This window comes from Mobula hypostoma, chromosome 1 (assembly GCF_963921235.1).
Source record: "Mobula hypostoma chromosome 1, sMobHyp1.1, whole genome shotgun sequence".
NCBI lineage: Eukaryota > Metazoa > Chordata > Chondrichthyes > Myliobatiformes > Myliobatidae > Mobula > Mobula hypostoma.
Genome location: NC_086097.1, coordinates 19,056,801 through 19,083,183, shown reverse-complemented (window position 1 = coordinate 19,083,183; position 26,383 = coordinate 19,056,801). Strand labels below are relative to the sequence as shown.

Below are 26,383 nucleotides of genomic sequence, written 5' to 3'. Positions count from 1 at the left end.
TCACTTTCCGCTCCACCATAAAACCATAAAACAAGTACAATACTGTGCTAGAGCCTTAGGCACCCTGGGATATATATGTGACACAGATTTTTGCACAGTGCTGTACTTTCCTCCGATCACCTTAAAGTTATCCCCTACCATATTAAACATTCTACTGAGAGCCTTGGATTCCTTTTGGAGCATGAAGTTGCTAAGAAACAAATTTTCATTTGTAAAGTTACCCAGATATTCAGTTAATTTCTTATTTTGCTAGAAGAACATTGATTTCTATAATACATTTAACAGAAATTATCTTGTACATTACAATGAGAGTTTATTGATTTCATTTAACAAATTGGTAGGAATGAAATCAGATGAAGCAGTGCTTTGACAGTTCAGCCTTGCAGTCATATTGAACACAAATCAGTACAGTATATGCAAGCATTTTAAAATATATTTCACAATTACTCTAGTTAATGAATACTTAATATTTATTGTAGTCAAGCATCCCTATGGTCTAAAGATAAAAACTCCTGATATTCACTATCTCCTTTGGCCCTGGGCTGGCAGCTGTCCTCTCCAGTAAACTGTTCCTGTTGTACGGTGCATACTGCCAGTTTTCTTCTGTGATTTTCACTCTCCCACACATCCAACTCCCTCACATGGAAGTCGCAGTGAGAAGGATTAGCACCAAGCATCAGGAGCGTGTAGACAGACTGGCGAATTGCTCTGACAGATGCCACATAAAATTTAATACAGCGAAGGATGAAGGACTGCATTTTGTTACGGGGACAAGGAGTGGTCACAGGAATTGAATTGGAGTGCAGTAATGGAAGTGCGGGAACAGACAGGTCTGAGCACATATGCAGACAAACCTTTAAAGTCGGCAGGACAATTTGTAAAAGTTGTCGATGCAATTACATCTTTCTACGTGGAGGCACAATGAGGAGGAAAGAGGAGAACTCCTTTGCAACTTTCTGGTCTGATCCCACAGATGCTTCTCTCCTCTCAGAAGAGTTGGTAATTATAAGAGACCTCATAACAAGTGGAAGAGAGAACAGTTCTTTTCTTGAAGTGGAGTTCTTGCAGAGGAGATTTACCAGGATGCTCCCAGAATTAGTGAGCATGTCTTTCGAGGAAAGGTTGAGAAAGCTCAGACTTTTCTCTTTGGAGTGAAGGAGGATGAGAAGAGACTTGATGGAGGTGTAGAAAATTATAAGAGCCACAAAGAGAATGGACAGCCATTGCCTTTTCCCCATAGTGGCAATGGCTAACAGCCGAAGCGAGGAGAGAAATTTTGGGGAGATATCAGAGGTACGTATGTATTTTACACAGACTGGCAGGTGTCTGGAACACACTGCCGGGGGTGGGTGGTAGAGGTGAATACGTTAAACAGTAAAGAGACTCTTAGATGGGAACATGGATGAAAGGAAAATGGAGGGTTATGGGCTACGTTGGAGAGTAGGATTAGATTGATCTTAGAGTAAGTTTAAATATTAAGGCCATAAGACCATAAGACATAGGACCAGAATTAGGCTATTCAGCCCATCGAGTCTGCTCCACCATTCCATCATGGCTGATCCCGGATCCCACTCAACCCCATACACCTGCCTTCTTGCCATATCCTTTGATGCCCCAACCGATCAGGAAACAATATTGGCACAACATTATGGGTCAAATGGCTAATACCCTTGTATTAGACGTTCTGCTGGTGACCAGAACAGAATTTCGACTGTTACCCCAAATCATTCCAATCCAGCAGCAATGAGCTTGGGAAACATCCATTACAGGCAACAGATACAGCTGGGTTCTGTAACTCAGGCTATGTCTGGAGGGGAGTTCCTTCTACTCCCCAGCCATCACCCTCTGTTAGTAGCTTACATTTATGTGGACTCCTTAATGCAAGAATAAATGCAAGTGCTTCACAGTGGTCTATTCAAAGCTGAAATCATAACCGTGTCTTTCAAAGAGTCTTCAAAGGGAGTTTGGAGTGACAACAGTACAAAGGACCAAAAGGCAGCTTGGATGATCGATACTGCGGATAAGTGGGATTAGGGAAATCAAATATTCTCCCAGGCCTGATTTTCTAGTATTATGTTGGCCATCAGCCACTCCCTTTCACTTCCCTAGTCTTATCACATGATTTCTTCTCCAAAGTTTTGGCTTGCTCCTACTAATGTAGAACATTTCAGCATAGTACAGGCCCTTCAGCCCATAATATTGTATTAATCTACTCTGAGATTCACTCCTTCCCTTCCACATAACCCTCCATTTTATTTTCATCCATGTACCTACTGAAGAGTTTCTTGAATGTCCCTAATGTATCTGCCTCTACCACCAGCCCTGGCAGGGTGTTCCAATCATCCACCACTCTCTCTACAAAAAACTTACCCCTGATATCCCCCTACACTTTCCTCCAATCACCCTAAAATTATGCCCCCTTGTATTAACCATTTCCGCCCTGGGAAAAGTCTCTGTCTGTCCACTCGATCTATGCCTCTTATCATTTTTTACACCTCTAGCAAGTCACCTCTGGTCCTCTTTCGCTCAGAAGAAAAGGCCCTAGCTTGTTCAACCTACCCTCAGGACACATGCTCTCTAGTCCAGGCAGCATCTTGGTGAATCTCCCCTGCGCCCTCTCTGAAGCTTCCAAATCTTTCCCATAATGTGGTGCCATAACTGCACAAAATAGTGGCGAGGTGGACTTCACTCTCTGCTGGGAGCATGCTGCCTTATCTGTTCTCCATGCAGTCACTGATTTCTCCTTTTTGAGTCTCACTAGTCGGGAAGTGCTCTGACCAACCTCACTGTCAGCTGTGCGACTGAATGTTTATCACACTGCCGTGGTATCTAGCGACCAATGTTCCCTTTAAGGTGTGCGCATGTGCGTGTGCACACATCTTTTGCTACCAGCGCACAAGGGAACTTAAAATGCACAGAAGAAGTTGTGACTCTCTACCTCGCTGGCATGTTAAGTATATTTCACGATCGTACCCAATCACATTTCCTTTTCTGGTTTCTGACGCGGGCGGTGTTGACAACGTGGGGTTTGCAACGATCTGTCTGCGGATTTTACAACTGGCTTACTCAATCTGTCTTTATTGAAGAAATTATTCAGTGCACACATGTTGTTGTTCCTGGGCAACAAAATTGCACCGTGGTCATTACAAATTAGAGGGAACATTGCTTGTGACCAGCATCTCTTCCCTCATGGGGCAGTGCCTGTACATCCATATTTGTCCTTCCTCCTCCAGTAGCTCTCCTGAAGACATTTATTTATTAAAATTATGATGTCAACACATCAATGATAAATCCAACACACTAAGGCATTTGAATGTACAATCCAGTCCTAGCCTCTGGGATACTGGACTTGTCAGACAATCACTGTTGCTCGGAATATAGCTCACTGTCTCACCAAAGGCATGATGCATCGGCAATGCTTACTTTCCTATCACATACTGAAAAGATGACCTACATTTAGACGGTGTCTTTCATTTTCTAAACTTCCCAAGTGCTTCAGAAACACTGCTACTGAGAATAATTCATGTCATGTTGAAGTTTTGCCATAAGTTCCCTGAAACAACAGCTTGATATCAGCCAGATGGACTATGGTGATTTTTATGAATACTTAGTGGAGGGATGAGTGTTGGCCTAGGCAATAGGAAGAGTTTGCTTGCACTTCCTCAAATTGATGTTTTTGGACAATGTACATTGGCTGAGAGATCAGCAGGGGGCTTTACTTAAAGTCATATTTGAATGAGATTGCTTTGGTGCTCACTGGGGCACCTGCATGGATTTAATGTCCTAGCCTCTGGGGTGGGACTTCTGACTCACTGATACTGGGCTGGACACTCTATTCCAGAGGAAGCCCTTCCTTACGTCAAAGGGGCTGGGAAAAGTCCTGAGGAAATAGGAGCCTTCTTCTCTCACGTGAGAGGTCATTCCTTCCATTCCCTGGCCCTATGTTCACAATTCAGAAACACATCCTGTGAAACTCATCACATTTGACAAATGGCAGATTAGATGTATACACACACACACACAGACACACACACTCTATCCTTTCTTGCAAATGAACCAAATCCCACACATGCATAGATATCTATAATCTATCACATACACATGTACACATGGCAGTTCACACACATGCTCACAGTCCTGTTCATATCTACTGTCATACACACACACCTGCTTATAAACATGTGCACATCTAATACTTAAAGAGTCATAGAACACTACAGCACAGAATAGGTCCTTCACCTCACCTAGTCCATGCTGAACAGTTATTTTGCCTAGTTCTATCGACCCACGCCTGGACCATATCCCCCCAACCTTTTCTGTCTTTTTACCACACACATATACCAGTAGACACTTACCAATTCTTTTCCACACACACACACACAAAGAACGTAAGTCAGGTCGGAGTGTTCCAGGGTCAGGTGAAAACAGAGTAAGCCTTACCCCTTGAGAGAAGTAGAAAGCGGCAATGCCGAGAGGCCAGAAGCAACACAACATGGAGAAGATGGCCAGGCCCAGATGGTCCCGCGGAGGGATGGTTATGAAGTTGTCCTCGCTGTCACTGTCACTCGAGCAGTCACTCTGGGGAGAGCATGAGAAGAATGATAGAGTCTATTAGCAGCAGAACAGCACTGGTTTCATTAATGGTGAACAAGTAGATAAAAACTGAATTACTGAAGTCATTAGAGAGAAGAAAAAACCCTGTAATCTCATCACATCACACAGGAGAAATGTTGTCAGGGAAGAAAACAGCAGTCATAGGCTTTCAGAAGAGAGAGAGTGAAATTGTTTTGGTGCAGTTGTAACAGAGCCTTCATCTGTCAGTGACAAAGAGTCAAAGAGGGATACAGGCCCTTCGGCCCACTGAGCCTGTGCTGACCATTAACCAACCTTTTACGGTAATGCTCTATTTATCACCAATATTTTTATTCCCCCCAAATTTGTGTTAACTTTCACCAGGTTCTGCCACTCAACCACACACTAGGGCCAGTTTACAATGGCCAGTTAAGGGGCTGCAAGAAAATGAATCTCAAGCTAGTATATGGGTGCATGTTGTATACACACTTCGATAGTAAAGTGACCCTGACTTTGACAATTAACCAGCTGAGCGATGCATCTTTGGATGTGGGAGGAAACTGCAGCAGCCAGAGTAAACCACACAGTTGCTGGAGAATATTGGAACTCCACACAGGCACGAGTGGACCTCGTTCTCTGGTGTGGTGAGGCAACATCTCTCCTGGGCCATTGTGCCACAGACATACAGGCACACTTAACTCTGGGTGCTGGTGCATGTGTCTGCGTGTCTACCTGGTCCTGTGTCTGTGAGAGAGTGAGGTCCTGCCTCTGGTGCTTGTGTCTGCCAGTCTACCTGGTCCTGTATCAGTGAGAGAGTGAGTGTTTGTCTTGGCACCATGGGTGGTTCTCTGTCTTTATACTGAAAATCAGAACCAGACATTTGACAGGTTATTCGATCAGATTAGATTCAACTTTATTGTCATTGTGCCGAGTACAGATACAAAGCCAATGAAATACAGTTAGCATCTGCCCAGAAATGCAAAGAATAGTGTATTTACAAAATAACTGCGAATAAAAAGTAAGTGCTACAACACACAAATATAAAAGTACTGAGACAGTACAGTATGGGTGCAATACTGCTTAGCGCTGTGATGAGAGGTTCAGCAGGGTCACAGCCTCAGGGAAGAATCTCTTCCTGTGCCTGCTGGTGCGGGAGTGGAGGCTCCTGTAGCGCCTACCGGATGGGAGGAGAGTAAAAAGTCCATGGTTAGGGTGAGATGCATCCTTGATAATGCTTTTCGCCCTGCCCAGGCAGCGTTTATGGTAGATGTTCTCAATGGTGGGCAATTGGGTGCCGATAATCCGCTGGGCAGTTTTCACCACACGCTGGAGTGCTTTGTGGTCTGATATGGGACAATTGCCATACCACACTGAGATGCAGTTGGTGAGTATGCTCTCAATGGTGCAGTGGTAAAAGTCTGTCAGTATCCTGGGACAGAGGTGAGCTTTCTTGATGCTCCACAGGAAAGAAAGGCGCTGTTGTGTCTTTTTGATCAGGATGGAGGAGTTCAGGGACCAGATAAGATCCCCAGAAATGTGGACACCAATGAATTTGAAGCTTGATACACACTCCACTACAGCTCCGTTGACATAGATGGGGATGTGAGTGTGGCTCCTAGCATGCCTGAAGTCCACAATGATCTCCTTGGTCTTCTGGGTGTTAAGGGCAGGTTGTCGGCACACCACGTGGCCAGGTGCTGGACCTCGTCCCTGTAGGCCGTCTCGTCATCCCCTCTGATCAGGCCAACCACCGTGGTGTTGTCTGCGAACTTGATTATGGAGTTAGAACCATGTACAGGAACGCAGTCATAGGTGAAAAGGGAGTACAGAAGAGGGCTCAGCACACAGCCTTGAGGCACACCGGTGTTCAGGGTGAGAGTGGAGGAGGAGAGATCATCTAACTTAATTGACTGGGGTCTGTTAGTCAGAAAGTCCAAGGTCCAATTGCAGAGGGATGAGCTGATACCAAGCTGGCGAAGTTTGGCGATCAGCTTGGAGGAAATCACAGTATTAAATGCTGAACTAAAGTCAATGAACAACATTCTGACGTAAGAGTTGGGGCTGTCCATGTTGGTCAGGGCAGAGTGAAGTGCTGTGGAGATGACGTCCTCTGTAGACCTGTTGGTGCGATAGGCAAATTGATGGGGGTCCAGGGTAGTGAGCAAACAGGATTTCAGATGCAATAGAATCAGTCTCTCAAAGCACTTTGCATTGATGGGGGTGAGTGCAACCGGGCAGAAGTCATTCAGGCCAGTGGTAGTGGAATGTTTCGGCACTGGCACGATGGTGGCGATCTTGAAGCCTGTGGGGACAACTGCCTGGGCCAGGGACAGTTTGAAAATGTTCGTGTAGACCCTGGCCAACTGCCCTGCACAGACTCTGAGCACACGGCCAGGTATTCCATCCAGACCAGCTGCCTTCCGTACATTCACCCTGCTCAGGGTGGCACAAACATCACAGGTGGAAAGTGAGAGAAGCAGTTCACCAGGTGGGAGATCCGCTTTGAGGGTGACCTCCTTGTTCTCTCAGTCAAAGCGAGCGTAGAAGTAATTAAGCTCATCAGGGAGGGAAGCAGAGCTGGAAGGGGGCACAGTACTAGGTGGTTTGAAGTCTGTAATGACCTGTATGCCATGCCACATGTGCTGGGAGTCCGAGGAGTTGAAATGCTCCTCGATTCTCTGTTTGTATCTGTGTTTAGCCTGAGAGATTCCCCTCCTCAGGTTGGCCCTGGCTGAGCTGTAAGCCTCCTGGTCTCCAGACCTGAAGGCTGAATCTCTGGCTTTGAGTGGGAGGTGAACCTCTCTGTTCATCCATGGTTTCTGATTGGGGAAAACTTTTATTTGTCTTTGTGATGTCACTCTATCTACACACTTGTTGATGTGCTCAAGGACAGAGTTGGTATATAAATTAATGTTAATCTGAGAGTCTGTGGTGGCATGGGCAGCAAGCGTGTTCCAGTCTGTGTGCTGGAATTGGTGCTGAAGAGCAGAGTCAGCACCCTCCAGCCAGATCTTAATAGTCCTCATTGTGGGTTTCAGACGTTTACTGACTGGGCTATACTTGGGGAGCAGAAACACTGAAAGATGGTCGGACTGTCCCAGGTGGGGGAGGGCAGTGGCTTTGTAAGCATCAGCCACATTTGTCTAGACATGATCTGAGGTTTTATTTCCCCTTGTGGTGCATTTTACATTTAGGTAAAATCTTTGAAGCACGGTATGTAGGTTGCAATGATTAAAGTCCCCAGTGACAATAAAGGCAATTGGTTATAATCCAGAATGCTCTCTTGAAAGACAGGTTTGGTGAGATAGAGATAGTGTACCTACCTTAGAACATAAAACAGTACAGAACAGTACAGGCACTTTGGCCCACGATGTGTTCTGACCTTTTACCTACTGCAAGATCAATCTAATCCTTCCCTCCCACATAACCCTCCATTTTCCTATCAACCGTGTGCTAAGAGACACTTAAGTCTTCCTAATGTGTCCATCTCTACCAGCACCCCTGGCAGTGATTTCAACACACCCACAACTTATTGTGTAAAAATACTTACCTCTGACATACCTCTTAATCACCTTTCTTCCAATCACCTTAAAATTACGCCTCCTCATATTAGCCATTTCCACCCTGGGAAAAAGGCACTCCATCTATGCCTGTTATCATCCTATACACCTCTTTCAAGTCACCTCTCATCCTCTTTCACTCCAAGAACAGAAGCCCTAACTTGCCCAACCTTTCGTCATAAGATATGCCCTCTAATCCAGGCAGAGTTCCGGTAAATCCCCTCTGCACTCTCTCTGAAGCTTCGACACCCTTCCTATACTAGGCTGCCAGAACTGAACACAATACTCCAAGAGTGGTCTAATCAGAATTTTACAGAGCTGCAACATTAGCTCATGGCTCAGTCCCCCAATTAATGCAGGCTAACAGACCATATGCCTCTGAAATCACCCTAGTGTATCTACTTTTATGGCCACATACAAGAATTGGGTAACTATTTGGAGAACCAAGGTCTGCAGGCAAATGACAGAAGTGGGAAAACAGCAACCTTTCCCATTTTTCTTTTCTCCTATTGGCCTGCCTCTGCATTGTCACTTCCCTCATCTTTTCTAGTTCTGACCTAGTGTCAGCAATTTGAAACATTCACACTAATTTCTGTCTGCGGGTGTGGCCTAACCAGTCAAAAGTTTGATCACTCAAACATGAGGAAATCTGCAGATGCTGGAATTTCAAGCAACACACATAAAAATTGCTGGTGAATGCAGCAGGCCAGGCAGCATCTCTAGGAAGAGGTACAGTTGACGTTTCGGGGAAAGACCCTTCGTCCTGACTCTCGGCCCGAAATGTCGACTGCACCTCTTCCTAGAGATGCTGCCTGGCCTGCTGCGTTCACCAGCAACTTTTATGTGTGTTGCTTAAAAGTTTGATCACTTTCTGTTTTTATTGATTGCGATATTAATTAAAGATTTTTGCTCCTCATGTATGTGAAGGATGTAAGAAATAAAATCAATGCAATTCAGTTCAATATCTTTGAAGGATTGACCAAGTCCAATAACTCTTTGAAAGGGCAGCATGGTAACATAGCAGCTAGTGTAACACTTTACAGTGCCAGTGATCACTGGCCAGGGACTAATTCCCACTGCTGTCTTAAAGAGTTTGTACATTCTCCCCATCACCGCAAGGGTTTCTTCCGGGTACTCCGGACTCTTTCCAGATTCTAAAGATGTACAGGTTAGGGTTAGTAAGTTGTGGGCATGCTATGTTGGTGCTGGAATCATTGTGTACTGCCACCAGCACATCCTCGGAGTGCGTTGGTCAATGACGGAACAACACACCTAACTGTACGCTTCGATGTTCTGGTGTCAAATAAAGCTAATCTTTAATCTTTTTATCTTTAAAAGCAAAGCAACTGAACCAAGTTAACAGTTTATATTCTTTAGGACCGTCTGGAGGAACCAGATTAGTTGTTTGCAACCAATGTACAAGAGATCCATTCAGGGGTCTTATAACACAGGACTGGAGCTATCCTGGAGCCCAGTGGTGTATATAAAATCACAGTACTGATTCATGTTGCATGTTGGATGAGAAGGCTGTCCATTGCAGATGTTATAAAAACATAAGTCAAAGGAACAGAATTGGGCTTTTCAACCCAATGGGTCTGCTCCACCATTCAATCATGAGTGATACGTTTTCAAACCCATTTTCCTGCCTTTTGTTTGTAACCCTTAATCCCCTTACCAACGAAGAACCTAACAATCTCTGCCCAAAATAAACCCAATGATTTAGCTTCCACAGCCATCAGTGGCATTAATTCCATAGATCCATCTTATTTATTTATTTATTTATTTATTTATTGAGATACAGTGTGGAACAGACCCTTCCAGCCCTTCGAGCCATGCTGCCTAGTGGTCTCCGGATTTAATCCCAGACTAACCACAGGAGAATTTACAGTGACCAATTAGCCCACCAACCGGCATGTCTTTGGACTGTGGGAAGAAACCCACGCAGTCATGGGAAAGATGTACAAACTCCTTACAGGCAATGGTGGGAATTGAACCCAGGTCACAGATACTGTAAAGCGCTGTGCTAACCACTACGCCAACATGCCACCCCTATCATCCTCTGGCTGAAGAAATTCCTCCTCATCTCACTTTTAATGGGACATTCCTTTATTCTGAGTCTGTGCCCTCAGGTCCTAGACTCTCCTACTGATGATCTTCTCAATGTCTACTGTAACCAGGCCTTTCAATGAGGTTCCTCTCCTTGACCCCACCACCAGCACCAGCATTCGTCTGTTATGAGCTGTTCTCCATTCAGGTCTGTGTCATATGGCTTGAACAAGAAACTTTATTGGAGCAGCACTCAAAGCACCTAGAACTACCTGGCCTCATGGGAATTCTCATCTGAGCTGTCAACAAGGGTCAATACTCTTTGCCCATGCTGTCAGTGCTGTGTTGACCATGCACCAAGTCAGTCCTGTCTCACGCACATGTGGATGAGAATGATGGACGTTGGAATTTGCAGGAGGAATAGGCTACTTTGCACCCCCCACATCCCCACATCCCCACATCCCCACATCCCCTCATAAATTATTGAGATTATGTGATTAAAAAATACTTATGCAAGTGTAGAATATGTGACATGCAGCCACAGACAGTACACAGAACATGGAACAAAGAACACTGAGGCCCTTGCCCACTATCTTGTGCTGACCTTTTAACCGACTCTAAGGTCAATCTATCCCTTCCCTCCTGCATTTGTCTATCATCCACATGCTGAGAGTTTCTTAAGTGTCCCTAATGTGTCTGCTTCCATCTTCACCCCTGGTAAGGTGTTTCATGAGTAGTGGAGACTTTACCAGTAATGATGGAAGAGTTGACACATATTAAAGCAGTATATTTTAAATAGCTGGACAAATTCAGGCACATATTTAGATGGGAAGACAAGGCCTTGCCATCCGAGATCTTACAAACTGTTCCTGAGAGTACTCCACCATTGAATGAAATTATGCTGATCCATTTTTGAGTCTAGGTTCTGATGGGATCTGGGTTGGGCGTTCCTGGCCTTTGCCTCGCAGTTTGCTGCTGAGTAACAGCAACAGCACTCTCGACAGTAATTTCCATTGCCTAGCTCATTATTGAGAGTAGAGTGGGTGGGTAATAATTAGCTGGATTGGATTTGTCCTGCATTTTGTAAAACAGGGTAATTTTCCACATTGTCGGGTAGATGCTGGTATTGTAACCAAAGGACTATGAGACGTAGAACAGAATTAGGTTATTCAGCACATTGGGTCTGCTCCCAATTTGATTGTGGCTAATTTATTTTCCCTCTCAACCCCATTTTCCTGTCCAATCCCCATAACCTTTGACACCCTTACTAATCAAGAAATTATCAGCCTCTGCTTTAAATATACTCAATAATTTGGCCTCCACAGCCATCTGTGGCAATGAATTCCAGTACTTTCTGGCTAAAGAAATTCTTCACCATCTCTCTTCTGAAGGAACATCCTTGTATTCTGAGGCTATGCTCTCTGGTCTTAGACTCCCCCCTTCCCCCCCACTATAGGAAACATCTTCTCCATATCCACTCTATCTAGGCCTTTCGGTACTCAATGGTTTCAATGAGATTCCCCTCATTCTTCTAATCCCCTGCAATAACACCCCAAGAATCTTCAAATGCTCCTCATATGACTCACAAGTCTCTAGTTAAAGAAATTCCTCCTTATCTCTGTTCTAAAGGGACGTCTTTCTGTTCTGAGGCTGTGCCCTATATCCTAGACTATCAGACTATTGAAGCATCCTCTTCACATCTACTCTATCTTGACCTTTCAGTAGGTTTCATTTTGAGAAGGGGCACAACTGGTTTTGGGACTGGGCATTCAGTGTATCAGCTGCATCCGATCTTACAAACTGAGGCTATGGGGTTGTTTATTTCAGCCAAAGCAAGTCATATCTGTGGTGATCTCCACTACATCAGAAGCTACTCTTCCTGCCAGTCTCACATGCCAAAGGATCTTCTGCCTTTGATGCTCTTGGGTTACTCGAAGACTGCATTCACAATACGGTAAACACCAGGTCATTCATTGTAAAGGGTGATGGGAGTAGATATTCCCCAGGTCTTTTCATATTTATCCAGAAAAGCAAACAAAATGCTGGACAGTAAAGCTGGTTCAATAAAATGAAAGTGGGGCCATACTTTAGATCTCACCTAGACCATAAGACATAGGAGCAGAATTACGTCATTTAGCCCTATGAGTCTGCTCCGCTATTTCCATTACGGCTGATTTATTATCCCCCCCGCAACCCCACTCTTCTGCCTTCTTCCCGTAACCCTTGACTCTCTTATTAATCAAGAACCTGAAAGCCTCCATTTTAAAAGCAGAATACCCAATGACATGGCGTCTGCAGCCGTCTGAGGCAATGAATTCCACAGATTTACTACCCTTTGGCTAAAGAAATTCCCCCTCATCTCTGTTCTGAAGGGACGTCCTTGTATTCTGGGCCAACATTGTCTCAATGTCTGCTCTATCTAGGCCTTTCAATATTCCCCTCGTTCTTCTAAACTCCAGCAACGACAGGCCCAGAGTCATCAAATTCTGCTCATATGTTAACCCTTTCACTTTCAGGGTATTTCTAGTGAACCTCCTCTGGGCCCTCTCCAATGCCAGCACATTTAGTTAGAGATACAACATGGAATAAGCCCTTCCAGCAAGGTGCACCACCCAGCAACCCACTTATTTAACAATAGGGTAATCACAGGACAACGAAGTGACCAATTAACCTACTAACCAGTCTTTTAAGTGTGGGAGGAAACTGGAGCACCAGAAGGAAACCCACATGGTCATGAGAAGGACATACAAACTCTTGACAGATGGTGGCAGAATTGAAATCCAAACTCCAAACACCCAACCTGTATTACCATTGCACTGACCACTACGCTACCGTGGAACCACATCGTTTCTTAGATAGGGGGCCCAATGCTGTTTACTATACTCCAAGTGTAGTCTGACCAATGCTTTATAAAGCTAAACCTCTATCTTGTCTGGATAAGGAAGATTTGACCTAAAAAAATGTTTCTCTCTCCAGTATCCCTCCATTCAAGCTGCTACTGGGATCAGCAATAGTCTCCTCATGTGACCTAAATATTCCCAGCAGGAACTCCACATTTATTGGATTGGTATGGGAATTCTCAAAAGTATCGGATTGGATGGAAAGGGATTGCTTCATCTGAGGATAGTCTGATGACCTGCTGAAGGAGGCAGCAATGTGGTCACCTCATTATGAAGTTCACTTGACTGCCGCAGCAAAGGACAGATACCTGTTGGCTTGGAATACCTCTCAATTTCTTTTTGGCTTTCATCCCACCTGCAAACTGTTGCATTTGTTTTCTATTTTAGATGCATGCAGAGCAATTGGAGTATTGTACAGAATCCAGCCGACTGGCGAGGGGTGAGGAGGTGTCATCACTGGAATCACCACTCCACCACTGGACTCACTACTGAGCAGAGAATGAGTCACTAGAGAGAAAGTCCAGGTGCACTTCACATCTGGCCCCTCACTGTTACACCACGGAGGGAAAGCAAGTGTGGATAACACATAAATTTGATGGTGTTACAGCCTTGTTTAAGAAGATAAGTAGGAAGAGGTGCAGTCAACGTTTCAGGCCGAGACCCTTCGGCCTGAAACGTCGACTGCACCTCTTCCTACAGATGCTGCCTGGCCTGCTGCGTTCACCAGCAACTTTTATGTGTGTTGCTTGAATTTCCAGCATCTGCAGAATTCCTGTTGTTTAAGAAGATAAGTTCTGGAACTGCTCTGAGAGTCAGGCAGCATCTACGGAGGGGAATATAAGGCTGCTAAACAAGAAAGGAATCCAATGTATTTCAGGCAAGATACCAGCATGGATAGAAGTTGGTTGGCTGCTAATGACTAGTGGTGTTCTGCAAGGGTCAGTGTTGGGACCGCTTCTTTTCACGTTATATGTCAATGATATTGATGATGGAATTGATGCCTTTGTGGCCATGTTAGTGTACAATGCGATGATAGGTAGAGAGGCAAGTAGCACTGAGGCAGCAGAAAGTCTGCAGAAGGACTTAGATTAAGAGAAAGGGCAAATAAGTGGCAGATGGAATGCAATATAGGCAAATGCATAGTCATGTATTTTTTAGTGGAAGGAATAAAGGTGTAGACTATTTTTATATGGGGAGCAAAATCAGAAATATTAAATATTAAAAGCTCTAGATAGAGTGGACATGAAAAGGATGTTTCCTATAGAGAGAGAGTTTAGGACAAGATGGAACAGCCTTAGTTTACAAGGACGTCCCTTTAGAACAGAGATGAGGAGGAGTTCCTTCAGCCAGAGGGTAGAATTCATTACCACATACGGTTGTGGAGGCCAAGTCATTGCGTATATTTAAAGCGAAGGTTGATAGGTTCTTGATTAGTCAGGGCGTCAACGATTATGGGAAGAAGGCTGAAGAATTGGGATGATAGGTATAAAAAATCAACCATTGTTGTGCACAGTCAGTGGGCTAATTGGCCTAATTCTGCATCAATATCTTATGGTCTTGTGGTCTTAATAAATTTTCAGTGTTGGAGCAAGACCCTTCATTAGTCCTGAGTTGCTCCAGTATTTTGTAAATGTTGCTCAAGGTTTCCAACATCTGCTACATTTCTTGAACTATTTTACTTTATGCTTTTAACTACATCTGGATATTTAAATTAAAAAGTAGATTTATTATTTAATATATACAGTACATTGTAAATTTAAAGTTTGTTCACTTGATTATATAAATCTATCTGAATAATAATCAAAGTCTAAACTTTTATCCCTGTGCCTCATTCTTCTTATCCTCTTAAGGCCATCATCCCTACTGGGGCATAGGCCACTGACAGCAGCTCACCAGAGTCCTGTGTCCTGGGCCAGCGTTCAAGCTGTTCCCAGGTGTAGTCCATCTTCTTGGTGTGTCCTTCCTCTTCCAGGGATGAGGTCTATGGAGCTTCTGTTGGTGTTTCAATAGCTCTGGGTTTTTATGGGATGGAATAGCAAGCCCTATGCCCAACCCTTCTCCTTTCACAGCCGGGCTTCGGACTGTTCATGGCAGGGTTTTTGCCCCTTTAGCTCTGAGATAACTTGAAGGCCGAAAGGGCTTTTATTCTCTGGATTTGTAACTCTTGATATAGTAGCTAGGTTTCCCTGGATCCCTTCATGTTTTTGGAGCTCCTTTTGGTGTTCCTATAGCTCTAGGTTTTTATTGGATGGGGTTGCTAGCTCCATGCCCAACCCTCCTCCTTTTGCAGCCGAGCTGTGGGGATATGGGGAGAAGGCTGAGAGGAAAATTGGATAGAAATGGCAGAGCAGACTCAGTGGGCCAAATGGCCTTATTCTGCTCCTATATCATATGGACTTACATCCTGACTAATCAATGACATGGCCTCCATAGTTGTCTGTGGCAATGAATTCCACAGATTGAGCCCTCTCTGGTAAAGAAATTCCTCACCTCTGTTCTAAATGGATGTCCCTCTATTCTGAGGCTGTGCCCTCTGCTCTTAGACTCATCCACCAAAGGAAACATCCTATCCATATCCAATCTATCGAGGATTTTTAATATTTGATAGATTTCATTGAGATCCCCCCTCATTCTTCTGAATTCCAGTGAGGAAAGTCAAAGAGCCATCAAACGCACCTCATATGATGTCTTTCAATCCTGGAATTATTTTCATGAGCCTCCTTTGAACCTTCTCCAATGTCAGCACATACTTTCTTAGATAAGGGGCCAAAAACTGCTCACAATACTCCAAGTGAGGCCTTACCAGCACTTCATAAACTCTCAGCATTACATCCTTGCTTTGTCAATCCCAGAGATCCTCCATTTCTCAATCCCAAATCTCAACTCTAAGGTTATATCAAATGATATCTGTGAAATAAGGGGTTGTATAACCTACATGCATCATTACTGTTTCTCTGCAACATATGCTGGGCACTCAGACAATCTTCTGGAAGAAAACAAAAGGTCAAGCAGCACTCGAGGGAGGAATTGAACTGTCAACATTACAGTCCTGCAGTAGGGCTGGAATCCAAGCATATTTCTTTCCTTCCAAATTCTTGTTAAGTTCTTCCAGCAGATTGTTTGTTGCTCCAGATTCCAGCAAATGCAGTTTGCTGTGTCTCCATTTGTTGGGCATTGACTTCCTCAGTTAAGAATCTGCCCTGCACAAAGCCTCATGTAGAGGTCTCCTCGTGTAACGACGTGTGCCCTGCTTTCCTGCCATGGCATTAGCGCAGTGCTCCTCATTCTGCATGCTAGTTTTCCCTCTTTCTCCTCAGGTCACACTGATGAGCACTGAACTTGGATAGGACAACAAGCGTCAGAGTCGGAACGATCTGGGACTAGGGCAAACTGGGTACAGTGTGTGACGCAAGCGAGAGATCGCGCTACCGGAGCCTACGCGCCGCTCCAGCCACAGTCAAGTGGGCTGGATTTGAAACGTTCATGGTCCAGAATGATTTCAATTGCAGTGTAAGCAGTGCGATGGTACAGTGCAGATGGTTCATTACTTGCTTTAAGTTGTAATTGGTAAGCATCCATTATCTTTTCCTCTTGAAAACTGGATGCAAAGCTCTTGTTGGAATTAAATAGGAACGCCCACATAGCAACCAATTAAATAACAGCACTATGAGCATCAGAATTGAAGGATCTCTCTCCATTACCTGGTCTCCATGCTTGAGCACTTATAAACTACCGGTTCAGGACACAACTCCAGCTTAATGTCAGGGACCCAGTGCTTGCCTGTTCCCCCTGTCTGTGTAATTATGCTCGATATTTCCAGGACACAGTTTCTACCACTTCTTCTTCCCTGGAGGTACTATACAGTCACCACACCAACCAGGTTGCAGAATGAAGAATGCTGGATTTGTATAGCTGCTTTAACATCCCACAAGGCACTTCACCTGTGTGTTTCCAAAGTGTGGTGCTGAGCCACAGTGATGGCCCAAGATGAGCAGGCAGGGGTTTTAAGAACAGTCTGAAGGAAGGAATGAGGCTTTGGCTGGACATTCCCAAGGCAAGGGTAGTTTTTTGACTTGACACTACTGCTGTGACATCAGGAACAGTCAGAAGGTCAGAATCCCTCAAGGAGCAGTGATCAACTCCATCACAGATGGTCGCAAGCCCGACCGCGAAAGGAGTGGGGTTGGTCATAGGCCTAGCAACCACATCCTGTAAAAACTCAGAGCTACAGGAACACCAATAGAAGCTCCAAGGACCTCATCTCTGGGAGAGGAAGGATACATCAACGGGATGGGCTACACAAGGGGACAACTTGAAAAACCAGAACAGAAGACCCTGTTGAGCTGCTGTCAGTGGCCTACACCCCAGTAGGAGGTGATGGGTTGAAGAAGAGGGAGTCATGGAGCAATACAGCATGGTAATGGGGCCTTTGGCCCAAATTGTCCATGCTGAGCAAGGTGCTAATCCAGAGAGATGGGAGTTGTGGAGCTGAGAGAGGGAGGAGGACAAGGCAATGGTGAACAAAAACATAAAGTTCAGCAATAACTTGATCGAGACTTGCCAAGAGAACATTAGTTCTTCAAACACTGGGCAGTGAGTGATGAGGACCAACAGGAACTCGCAACAGAAGTTGTGACAAAAAGTTTGGATTTCCTATTGAGGCTTCTAGCTTCTAAAACACAATAAATAATTTTGATTCACTTTGAGATTTCATTTTTTTACCCTTCACGGTTTGTCCCAGTGCCACGTCCCATGGCATTGTGTGAAACAGAATATATTTCTCCATAGGCTTCAGAAACTCCTGCACTGTTGTCATAGCAACACTGGGAATGATGTTAGGATTTGTTGTGGTGGCTGCTGGGAGACTGTATGGATCTGGGAGTGAATGTGCAGGATGTTGGCACCAATTCACTCTAACCTACACTCAGAGACTGCATCAAGTCAAAAAGAAGCCAACAGCAACATGGACACCAGCACCAAGAAGCTCATGGATGAATGAGGCCGATTTGCTCATTTAATTTTCTTTCATCAAGTAAGGCATTGTAAGTAAGACCACCTTCTAACACAACCCTAATTGTCCTCAGAGAAAGAACACAGATGAATGAAGCACTGAAGGATCTAGGTATGCCAGATGCATGACTCATATGAAGTTAACAGGCAGCTACAGCATATGGCCTTTGTTACAAGATGGTTCGGGGTTGGTAGTGGGGAAGCAGTGTTGCAATTGTACAAAGCACCGCTGAGGCCACAATTAGTGTACTGCGGACATTCTCCAAGGATCGCCTCCTTGTTTTGGTGGAGTGGCTTGTGAATTTGTGAGATTCTGAGAATGATGTCATCTGGCGCTCACCTCCTGGTAGGGTCACCCAAAGTGGTAAGGTCAAGAGGGAAGTTCCAGGCGGAGAGTGATCCAACTAAAACATCAACGGTGGAGCTGGTCAAAGATGACGTCACATCACAACGGCACTGAAGGTGGAGGAAGACCGCAGCAGTGAAGGTTCTCCAGTCATTGTGAATTCCATGTCTCTGGGTCCTGACCCCAATCTGTTTAGGACCATGCGGTGGCTGCCTGTGCTTCAGCCTTGCCATGTTAAACAAAGCTTTTCACCCAGTGCACCCAACCTCTCATGTGAATCAGCCCCTGCAGCCACCTGACGGCCCATCAAATTAGATTATGAGAACACGCAGTCCTCTTTTATTGTCATTTAGTAATGCATGCATTAAGAAATAATGCAATGTTCCTCTGGTGTGATATCACAGAAACACAGGACAGACCATGACTGAAAAACTAACAAAAACCACATAATTATAACATATAGTTACAACAGTGCAACGATACCAAAACTTGATGAAGAACAGGCCATGGCACAGTTAAGAAGTTCAAAGTCTCTCGAAAGTCCCACATCTCACGCAGACGGGAGAAGGAAGAAAAAACTCTCCCTGCCATGCCCGACCACAGTCCGACCCTGAGTTGTCCGAAAACTTCGAGCTCTGATCAGCCCTCCGACATCGAGTACCGAGCACCATCTCTATCCGAACGCTTCGACCTCAGCCTCGGTCGCCAGCAGCAGGCAAAACCGGGGATTTTGGGGCCTTCCCTCCGGAGATTCTCGATCACGCAGTAGCAGCGGCAGCGAACCGGGCATTTCAGAAATTTCTCCAGATGTTCCTCTGCTTCTCATGTCTGTCTTCATCAAATCAGAATTGTGCACGGTGTCCTACTTACAAATACGATATCATTTCACCGGAGGGGCTTACGTGCGCTGCGTCGCACTGCCATCTTCTCCTCCCACCTCCCCTTTGACAACCTCTTTGGAGAAGATCATGTTCAACTTGGGTGATCACCACAACCGTGCACAGCTTTAGTCCTCGCATTTCAGGAAGGATATACTGGCGTTGGAAGTAGGGTGAAGGAAGAGCAACAGGGAACTGAATAGGGTCGGGGCTGTATCAGGCGAGACCCTATTAACTGGCACTGTAGCAGAGAGGTTAGCACAACACTTTACAGAGCCAGCTGTAAGATTAGTGTTTGGTTCCTGCCACTGTCGGTAAGGAGGTTGTATGTTCTCTCTGTGACTGTGTGTGCTCTGGTTTCCTCCCACATTTCAAAGACATCAGTTAGGGTTAATGAACTGCGTGCATGCTATGTTGGCTCCGGAAATGTGGCAACACTTCATTTGATTTGACAGAAACGATGCATTTCACTGTATGTTTCAATGTACATGTGACAAATTAAAGCTACCTTTAACCTTTAAGGGTCATCTAGCTGTCTCCTGCTTCTGTTTCTCATGTTCTCGTGTGGGGCAGAGCTTCAAACAGACAGAGTTCACCTCAAAGCAGCTGGGGAAAAGAATATTCCTGTTTATCCTGGTCACTTCTTCAGGTCTAGCCCAGGAGCATTATGCCACCCAGCACCTGCGGCAGTCATGTTCCATGGCTAAATTCTCTGTGAACGCTCCTCAAAGATGAAAGATTAAAAAGATGACTTTTATTTGTCACATGTACAGTGTCAAACTACAGTGAAATGCAACGTTTGCATCAAACCCAGTCAGTGAGGATGTGCTGGGGGCAGCCTGCAAGTATTGCCGTGCTTCCAGCTCCAACATTGCATGCCCACAGCTCACTGACCCTAAATGTACATCTTTGGAATGTGGGATGAATTCGGAGCACCTGAGGAAACCACGTGGTCATGGGGAGAACATACAGACTCCTTACAGACCGTGGTGGGAATCGAACCCTGATCACACAACTGGCAGCTGTAAAGCATTGCGCTAACCCCTACACTTCCACACCACCGCGGGGTGGATGTGGGGTCCTTTCAAAAGATGGTACAATGATTCATTATATTAGCATCAGATAGGATTCATTAGCATTCCCAAAGAGAGTCATATAACAAAGAATCAGGCTGTTTGGCCCATCAAATTCATGCACACATTTACACTGATCCCACTCTCAACCTATTTTATTTTCCCCACATTCCTCTCAACTTCCCACAGAACCTACCCCTCACCTACACCTCAAAAGCAAGTTGCAACAGCCAACCAAACCCACCAGCTGCCTGTCATTGTCAGTGGAGCATCCGGGAGAACCAACGGGGTAACAGGGGACACATGCAAACTCCACACAGACATCATCAGTGATAAGGATTGAAGCCAGGTAACTGAGCTACGAGACATCTGCTCCCTCATCTGCACTGTCCTTCCACTGTGATATGAGCAGATGTGAGCACTTTCCAATGGCCTGCAATTTCTTCTAATGGTGCCTGGATCAGCGGCGGGACCCCGTTCGCTAGCTTTGTAAAGCGTTAGGTTAACCACTATGTTACCGTGCCACCCTTCTGGTGAGAGCTGAGCCGGGACAACCAGAGTTGAGGCTTTGATATGGGACAGGCCCATTCTGATTGTTAGGGTGGTCTCGACTGGAGAAACTGGAGCAATACCAGAGGTGTAAGCTGCAAGGCTAACTTCAACCTAAATATTTTACAGAGACATACTGTACAATGCAGTTACAGGCCTTTCGGCCTATCAAGTTTGCACTGACAATCAACCTCCTATTTATACTAAGCCTTCATTAATCCAATTGTTTTACCCAAATTCTACCCCTCTCCTACATATATGGGACAATGTACAGTGCCCATTTAACCTTCCAACCTGTACATCTGTCTACTCTGGAGGAAATTGAAGGGAGGTCGCACATGGAGAACATGCCAACTCCACAGAGACAGCAGCGGAGGTCAGGAATGAACCAGGTCACTGGAGTGCTCCATCAACTATGCTGTCCCTCGTGGGGTCAAATTCCACCATGATATGAGCACCTTCCACCGCCCTCCATTTCCTTCTACTGGCTTGCGGATGAATTCTCGTCGCACGACAGCCTTCAATTTGCATGGCGTGACCATTTGAGTCAGCTGACCTGCACCAAGCCTTTTGCTTGCAGCGCAGTAGACAGATGAACCATCAGCTTGGTGGCTCAGCTGATTGATGACTCCTCCAACGATACAGCAGCTCTTCAGTGATGGACTGAAGTGATTACCTGGTCCCTGTGCTGATGTGGAGCCATCGAACCCAGAAGCAAGGCCACTGTCAACTGAAACACTGCAGTCAAAAAATGTAATCAAACCCACTGAGTGGTTCAGTTATCCATCACTGTTGTGTGCTTTTATTTTTATTTAGAGATACAGTGTGGAACAGACCCTTCTAGCTCAATGAGCTGTGTACACAATAACCCACCTGTTTAACACTAGCCTAATCACAGGACAATTTCAATGACCAATTAACCTACTAATCTGTCGTCTTTGGACTGTAGGAGGAAACCGGAACACTCTGAGGAAAACCACACAGTCACAGAGAGAACATATAAACTCCTTACAGCTGACACCGGAAATGAACTCTGAACTCTGACACCCTGATTTGTAATAGCATCATGTTAACTGCTACGATACCATGGCACCCATCATGTGAGTGTGTGTGTGTGTGTGTGTGTGTGTGTAAGCCTGCGTGTGCGTTGTCTAGATCTTTCATAGCGGATATCAGCTAAAGAACATATACTGCATTTGATTGCCGTCTGTAAATTACAAGGCAGTTCCCAGCCAAAGCTCTGTCTGTCCCAGAGCACTTTGCAGCTAATGAAGAACTTTTGAAGTGTAGGCATGGTTATAATAGGAGATGAGGCAGCCAATCTGTGCATAGCAAGTTCTAATAATCATCAGATAATCTGCTTTTAATTATGTAGAATGAAGGTAAATATTGGCCCGGGGCAGGAGAACCATCCATGATGTCTCCTTTGAAATATTCCCCTTGGATCTGTTACCAAGGAATGTAGTTTGGACAATTTCTTATAATTATACATTTTCAAATCTACCAGTGAACAGTCTACGATGAGAGAAACGGGATTAATTAATGGCCTCATGCTCCAGGATTCACTACAGAAGACCAATCAGAACACGATAGACTTTTACACTCAGCTTCATGGTGAGAGTCTCAGCTCCGAAATTAGGGTCTTAAACAAATGAACACGATTACAAAGGTACAAAGTCTGTGTGGATAAAGTGGACTGGGAAAAATTAATTATGAGACAAGAGATGATATTTAAAGAAATTTTTCATTATTCTTAAAGAAGGCATATCTTATTGGGAACTAAAGTCTGTGAGAAAGAGAATCCATGAGTACTGACTAAAATTTAAAAAAAGGATGGTGATTAGTGGAAATTAGTGTTTGACCAGAAGACTGGGAACATTTGAGAAACCGGCAAAAGAGAGGGAGGAAGTAAATTCAAAGGGAATACTGGCAGGGAGTATGTCGGGTGGAATGGTGGTACAGTGGGTAGAGCTGCTGCCTCACAGCTCCCGGGAGCTGAGCTCAATGCCGATCTCCGATGCTTTCCATGTGGGATTCTCATGTTCTCCTTGCGACTGTGTCAGATTCCAGAAGTGCTGAGGTTTCCGCCCACATTCCAATGAAGTGCTATTGGCAGTTTATTTGGTCAATTCTGAACTTCATTTTGAAAAATAAAGAAATGGTAAATACTGATGTTATACGTCAATGATTTCAGTGATGGAACTGATGCCTTTGGGGCCCTGTGTGCAGACGATATGAAGACAGGCGGAGGGGCAGGTAGTTTTGAGGAAGCAGAGAAGCTGCAGAGGACTTGGACGGATTAGAAGAGTCGGCAAAGAGGTGGCAAATGGAATACGGTGTAAGGAAGTGCTTGGTTATGCACTTCGGTAGAAGAAAAAAAAGCATAGACTATTTTCTAAATGGAGAGAAAATTCAAAAGTCTAAGGTACAAAGGAATTTAGGAGTGCTTGAGCAGGATTCCCTGATTAATTTGCAGGTTGAGTCTGTGGTGAGGAAGGCAAATGCGAAATCAGCATTCATTTCAAGAGGACTGGAATATAAAAGCAAGAATGTAATGTTGAGGTTTTATAAAGCATTAGTGAGGCTTCACTTGGAGTATTGTGAGCGGTTTTGGGCCCCTTAGCAAAGAGAGGATGTGTTGACATTGGAGGGGGTTCAAAGGAGGTTCACAAAAATTGATTTTAGGATTGAAAGGCTTATCATATGAGGAATGTTTGATGGCTCTAGGACTCTACTCACTGGAAGTCAGAAGAATGAGGGGGTGACTGCATTAAAGTCTTGATAGAGTGTATTTGGAGAGGATGTTTCCTAGCATTGGGGTTTTCAGACCCGAGGATGAAGTCTCAGAACAGAGGGATGTCCATATAACCATATAACAATTACAGCATGGAAACAGCCATCTCGGCCCTTCTAGTCCGTGCTGAACACTTACTCTCACCTGGTCCCACCGACCTGCACTCAACCCATAACCTTCCACTCCTTTCCTGTCCATATATCTATCTAATTTAACTTTAAATGACAACATCGAACCTGCCTCAACCACTTCTGCTGGAAGCTCGTTCCACACAGCTACTACTCTCTGAGTAAAGAAGTTCCCCCTCATGTTACCCCTAAACTTTTGCCCTTTAACTCTCAACTCATGTCCTCTTGTTTGAATCTCCCCCACTCTCAATGGAAAAAGCCTATCCACGTCAACTCTATCTATCCCCCTCATAATTTTAAATACCTTTATCAAGTCCCACCTCAACCTTCTACGCTCCAAAGAATAAAGACCCAACTTATTCAACCTTTCTCTGTAACTTAGGAGAAGAAACCCAAGCAACATTTTAGTAAATCTCCTCTGCACTCTCTCTATTTTGTTGACAGCCTTCCTATAATTCGGTGGCCAGAACTGTACACAATACTCCAAATTTGGCCTTACCAATGCCTTGTACAATTTCACCATTACTTCCCAACTCCTATACCCAATGCTCTGATTTATAAAGGCCAGCATACCAAAAGCTTTCTTCACTACCCTATCCACATGAGATTCCACCTTCAGGGAACTATGTACAATTATCCCTAGATCCCCATGTTCTACTGCATTCCTCAATGCCCTACCATTTACCATGTATGTCCTATTTTGATTAGTCCTACCAAAATGTAGCACCTCTCGTTTATCAGCATTAAACTCCATCTGCCATCTTTCAGCCCACTCTTCTAACTGGCCTAAATCTCTCTGCAAGCTTTGAAAATCTACTTCATTATCCACAACTCCACCTATCTTAGTATCATCTGCATACTTACTAATCCAATTTACCACCCCCTCATCCAGATCATTAATGTATATGACAAACAACATTGGACCCAGTACAGATCCCTAAAGCACACGACTAGTCACTGGCCTCCAATTAGTTATCCACCACTACTCTCTGGCGTCTCCCATCCAGCCACTGCTGATTCCATTTTACTACTTCAATATTAATACCTAATGATTGAACCTTCCTAACTAACCTTCCGTGTGGAGATGAGGAGGGATTTCTTTAGCTAGAGAGTGGTGAATCTATGGAATTTCTTGCCACAGACGCTATGGAGGCCAAGTCTTTATGTATTTTTAAGGTACAATTTGATAGTTACATGATTGGTCAGGGCATGAAGGGAGAAGATAGGGGCTGAGAGGGAAAATAGATCTGCCACAGCAAAATGTCTGAGCGGACTCGATGGGCTAAATGGCCTAATTCTACTCCTATATCTCATGGTCTTATAAGGAACGTTAAAGGTGTACCAATAATAAAAGGAGGGGAGGAAGCAAAGAGGAGGAAGAAAAAGGTTTTTGGATAGCTGAAGTTTTTTCCCAGTGTGGAAGTGACTACTACCAGAGGGCACAATTCTAAGGTGATTGGAGTAAAGTATAGGGAGATGTCAGAGGAAAGTTTTTTTTTACACAGAGAGTGGTGGGTGCATGGAACACCCTGCCAGGGGTGATGGTAGAGGCAGATATATTAGGGACATTCAAGAAACACTTAGATAGGCACATGGGTGATAGAAAAATGGAGGGCCATGTCAGAGGGAAGAATTAGATTAATCTCAGAGTAGGTTAAATGGTGAAAAATACATTTTGGGCCAGGGGGCCTGTTTTATGCTGTGGAGTTCTATTATCTATGTTCTAAACTTAAAACAATTTTCATAGAGAAGAAGACGAGCTAATCTAATGGGGCGGAAGATTCAGGGGTCCCCTGGATCTTGATTGCCTTTCTCCCAGGGCTATAAAAGAAATGGCAGCAGAGACAGCCAACATATAGGTAGTGGTTGTTATCGTCCAGAGTTCTCAACATTCTGAATGGATCCCTGTGGATTCGAAGACTGCTTATGTTCAAGATAAGAAGGAGACAGAAAGCAGACTGGTGTGTTGAATATCTGTCAGCTGTAAAATACTGAATACCATTATTATGAAAGCAGGAGCAGAATATATAAAAATGTTACAATTAAGCAGAACCAACACGGTTTTATGGAAAATCTGAAGTTGAGCTTGACAATTCTTTCTCATGCAAAGAGTTCTTTAAGTTTTCCCAGGACAAGAGAGTCTGAAATGAGTTGGCACAGGTTTAATATAAGAGGGGAGAAGTTTAACGGAGATCTGTGGGGTATGTTTTCCCAGACAGACTTAAGCTGCGTGTTTAAATGCAATACTTTAAAAGCGTGGCGTCAGGTATATGGATCAGAAAGGCATAGAGGAATCAGGGCCTAATGCAGAGAAATGGGTTGGGTGTCCATAGGTATCGTGGCGAGCATGGAGGAGATGGGTCGAAGGGAATAATTTCCGTGCTGTATGTTTCAATGTCACTAGTGTGCACTCGACAAAGCAGTTCCCCAATCTGAATTGGGTCTTACCGATGCAGAGGAGGTTGGTTTAATACCACATCAGAGAAATGGCACCTCCACGGTGCACCAGAATCCTACCACTGCACTA

General features: G+C 44.6%; 1 protein-coding gene across 1 annotated transcript in view; it reads right to left on the bottom strand.

Moving 5' to 3' along the window:
- syndig1l (synapse differentiation inducing 1-like) overlaps positions 1–26,383 on the bottom strand; it is a 245,464-nt gene that overhangs the window by 85,235 nt on the left and 133,846 nt on the right. The window contains exon 3 of the mRNA XM_063058001.1: positions 4,441–4,578. Within this exon, the coding sequence (XP_062914071.1) occupies positions 4,441–4,578 (138 nt within the window). The remainder of the gene's footprint in view (positions 1–4,440; positions 4,579–26,383) is intronic.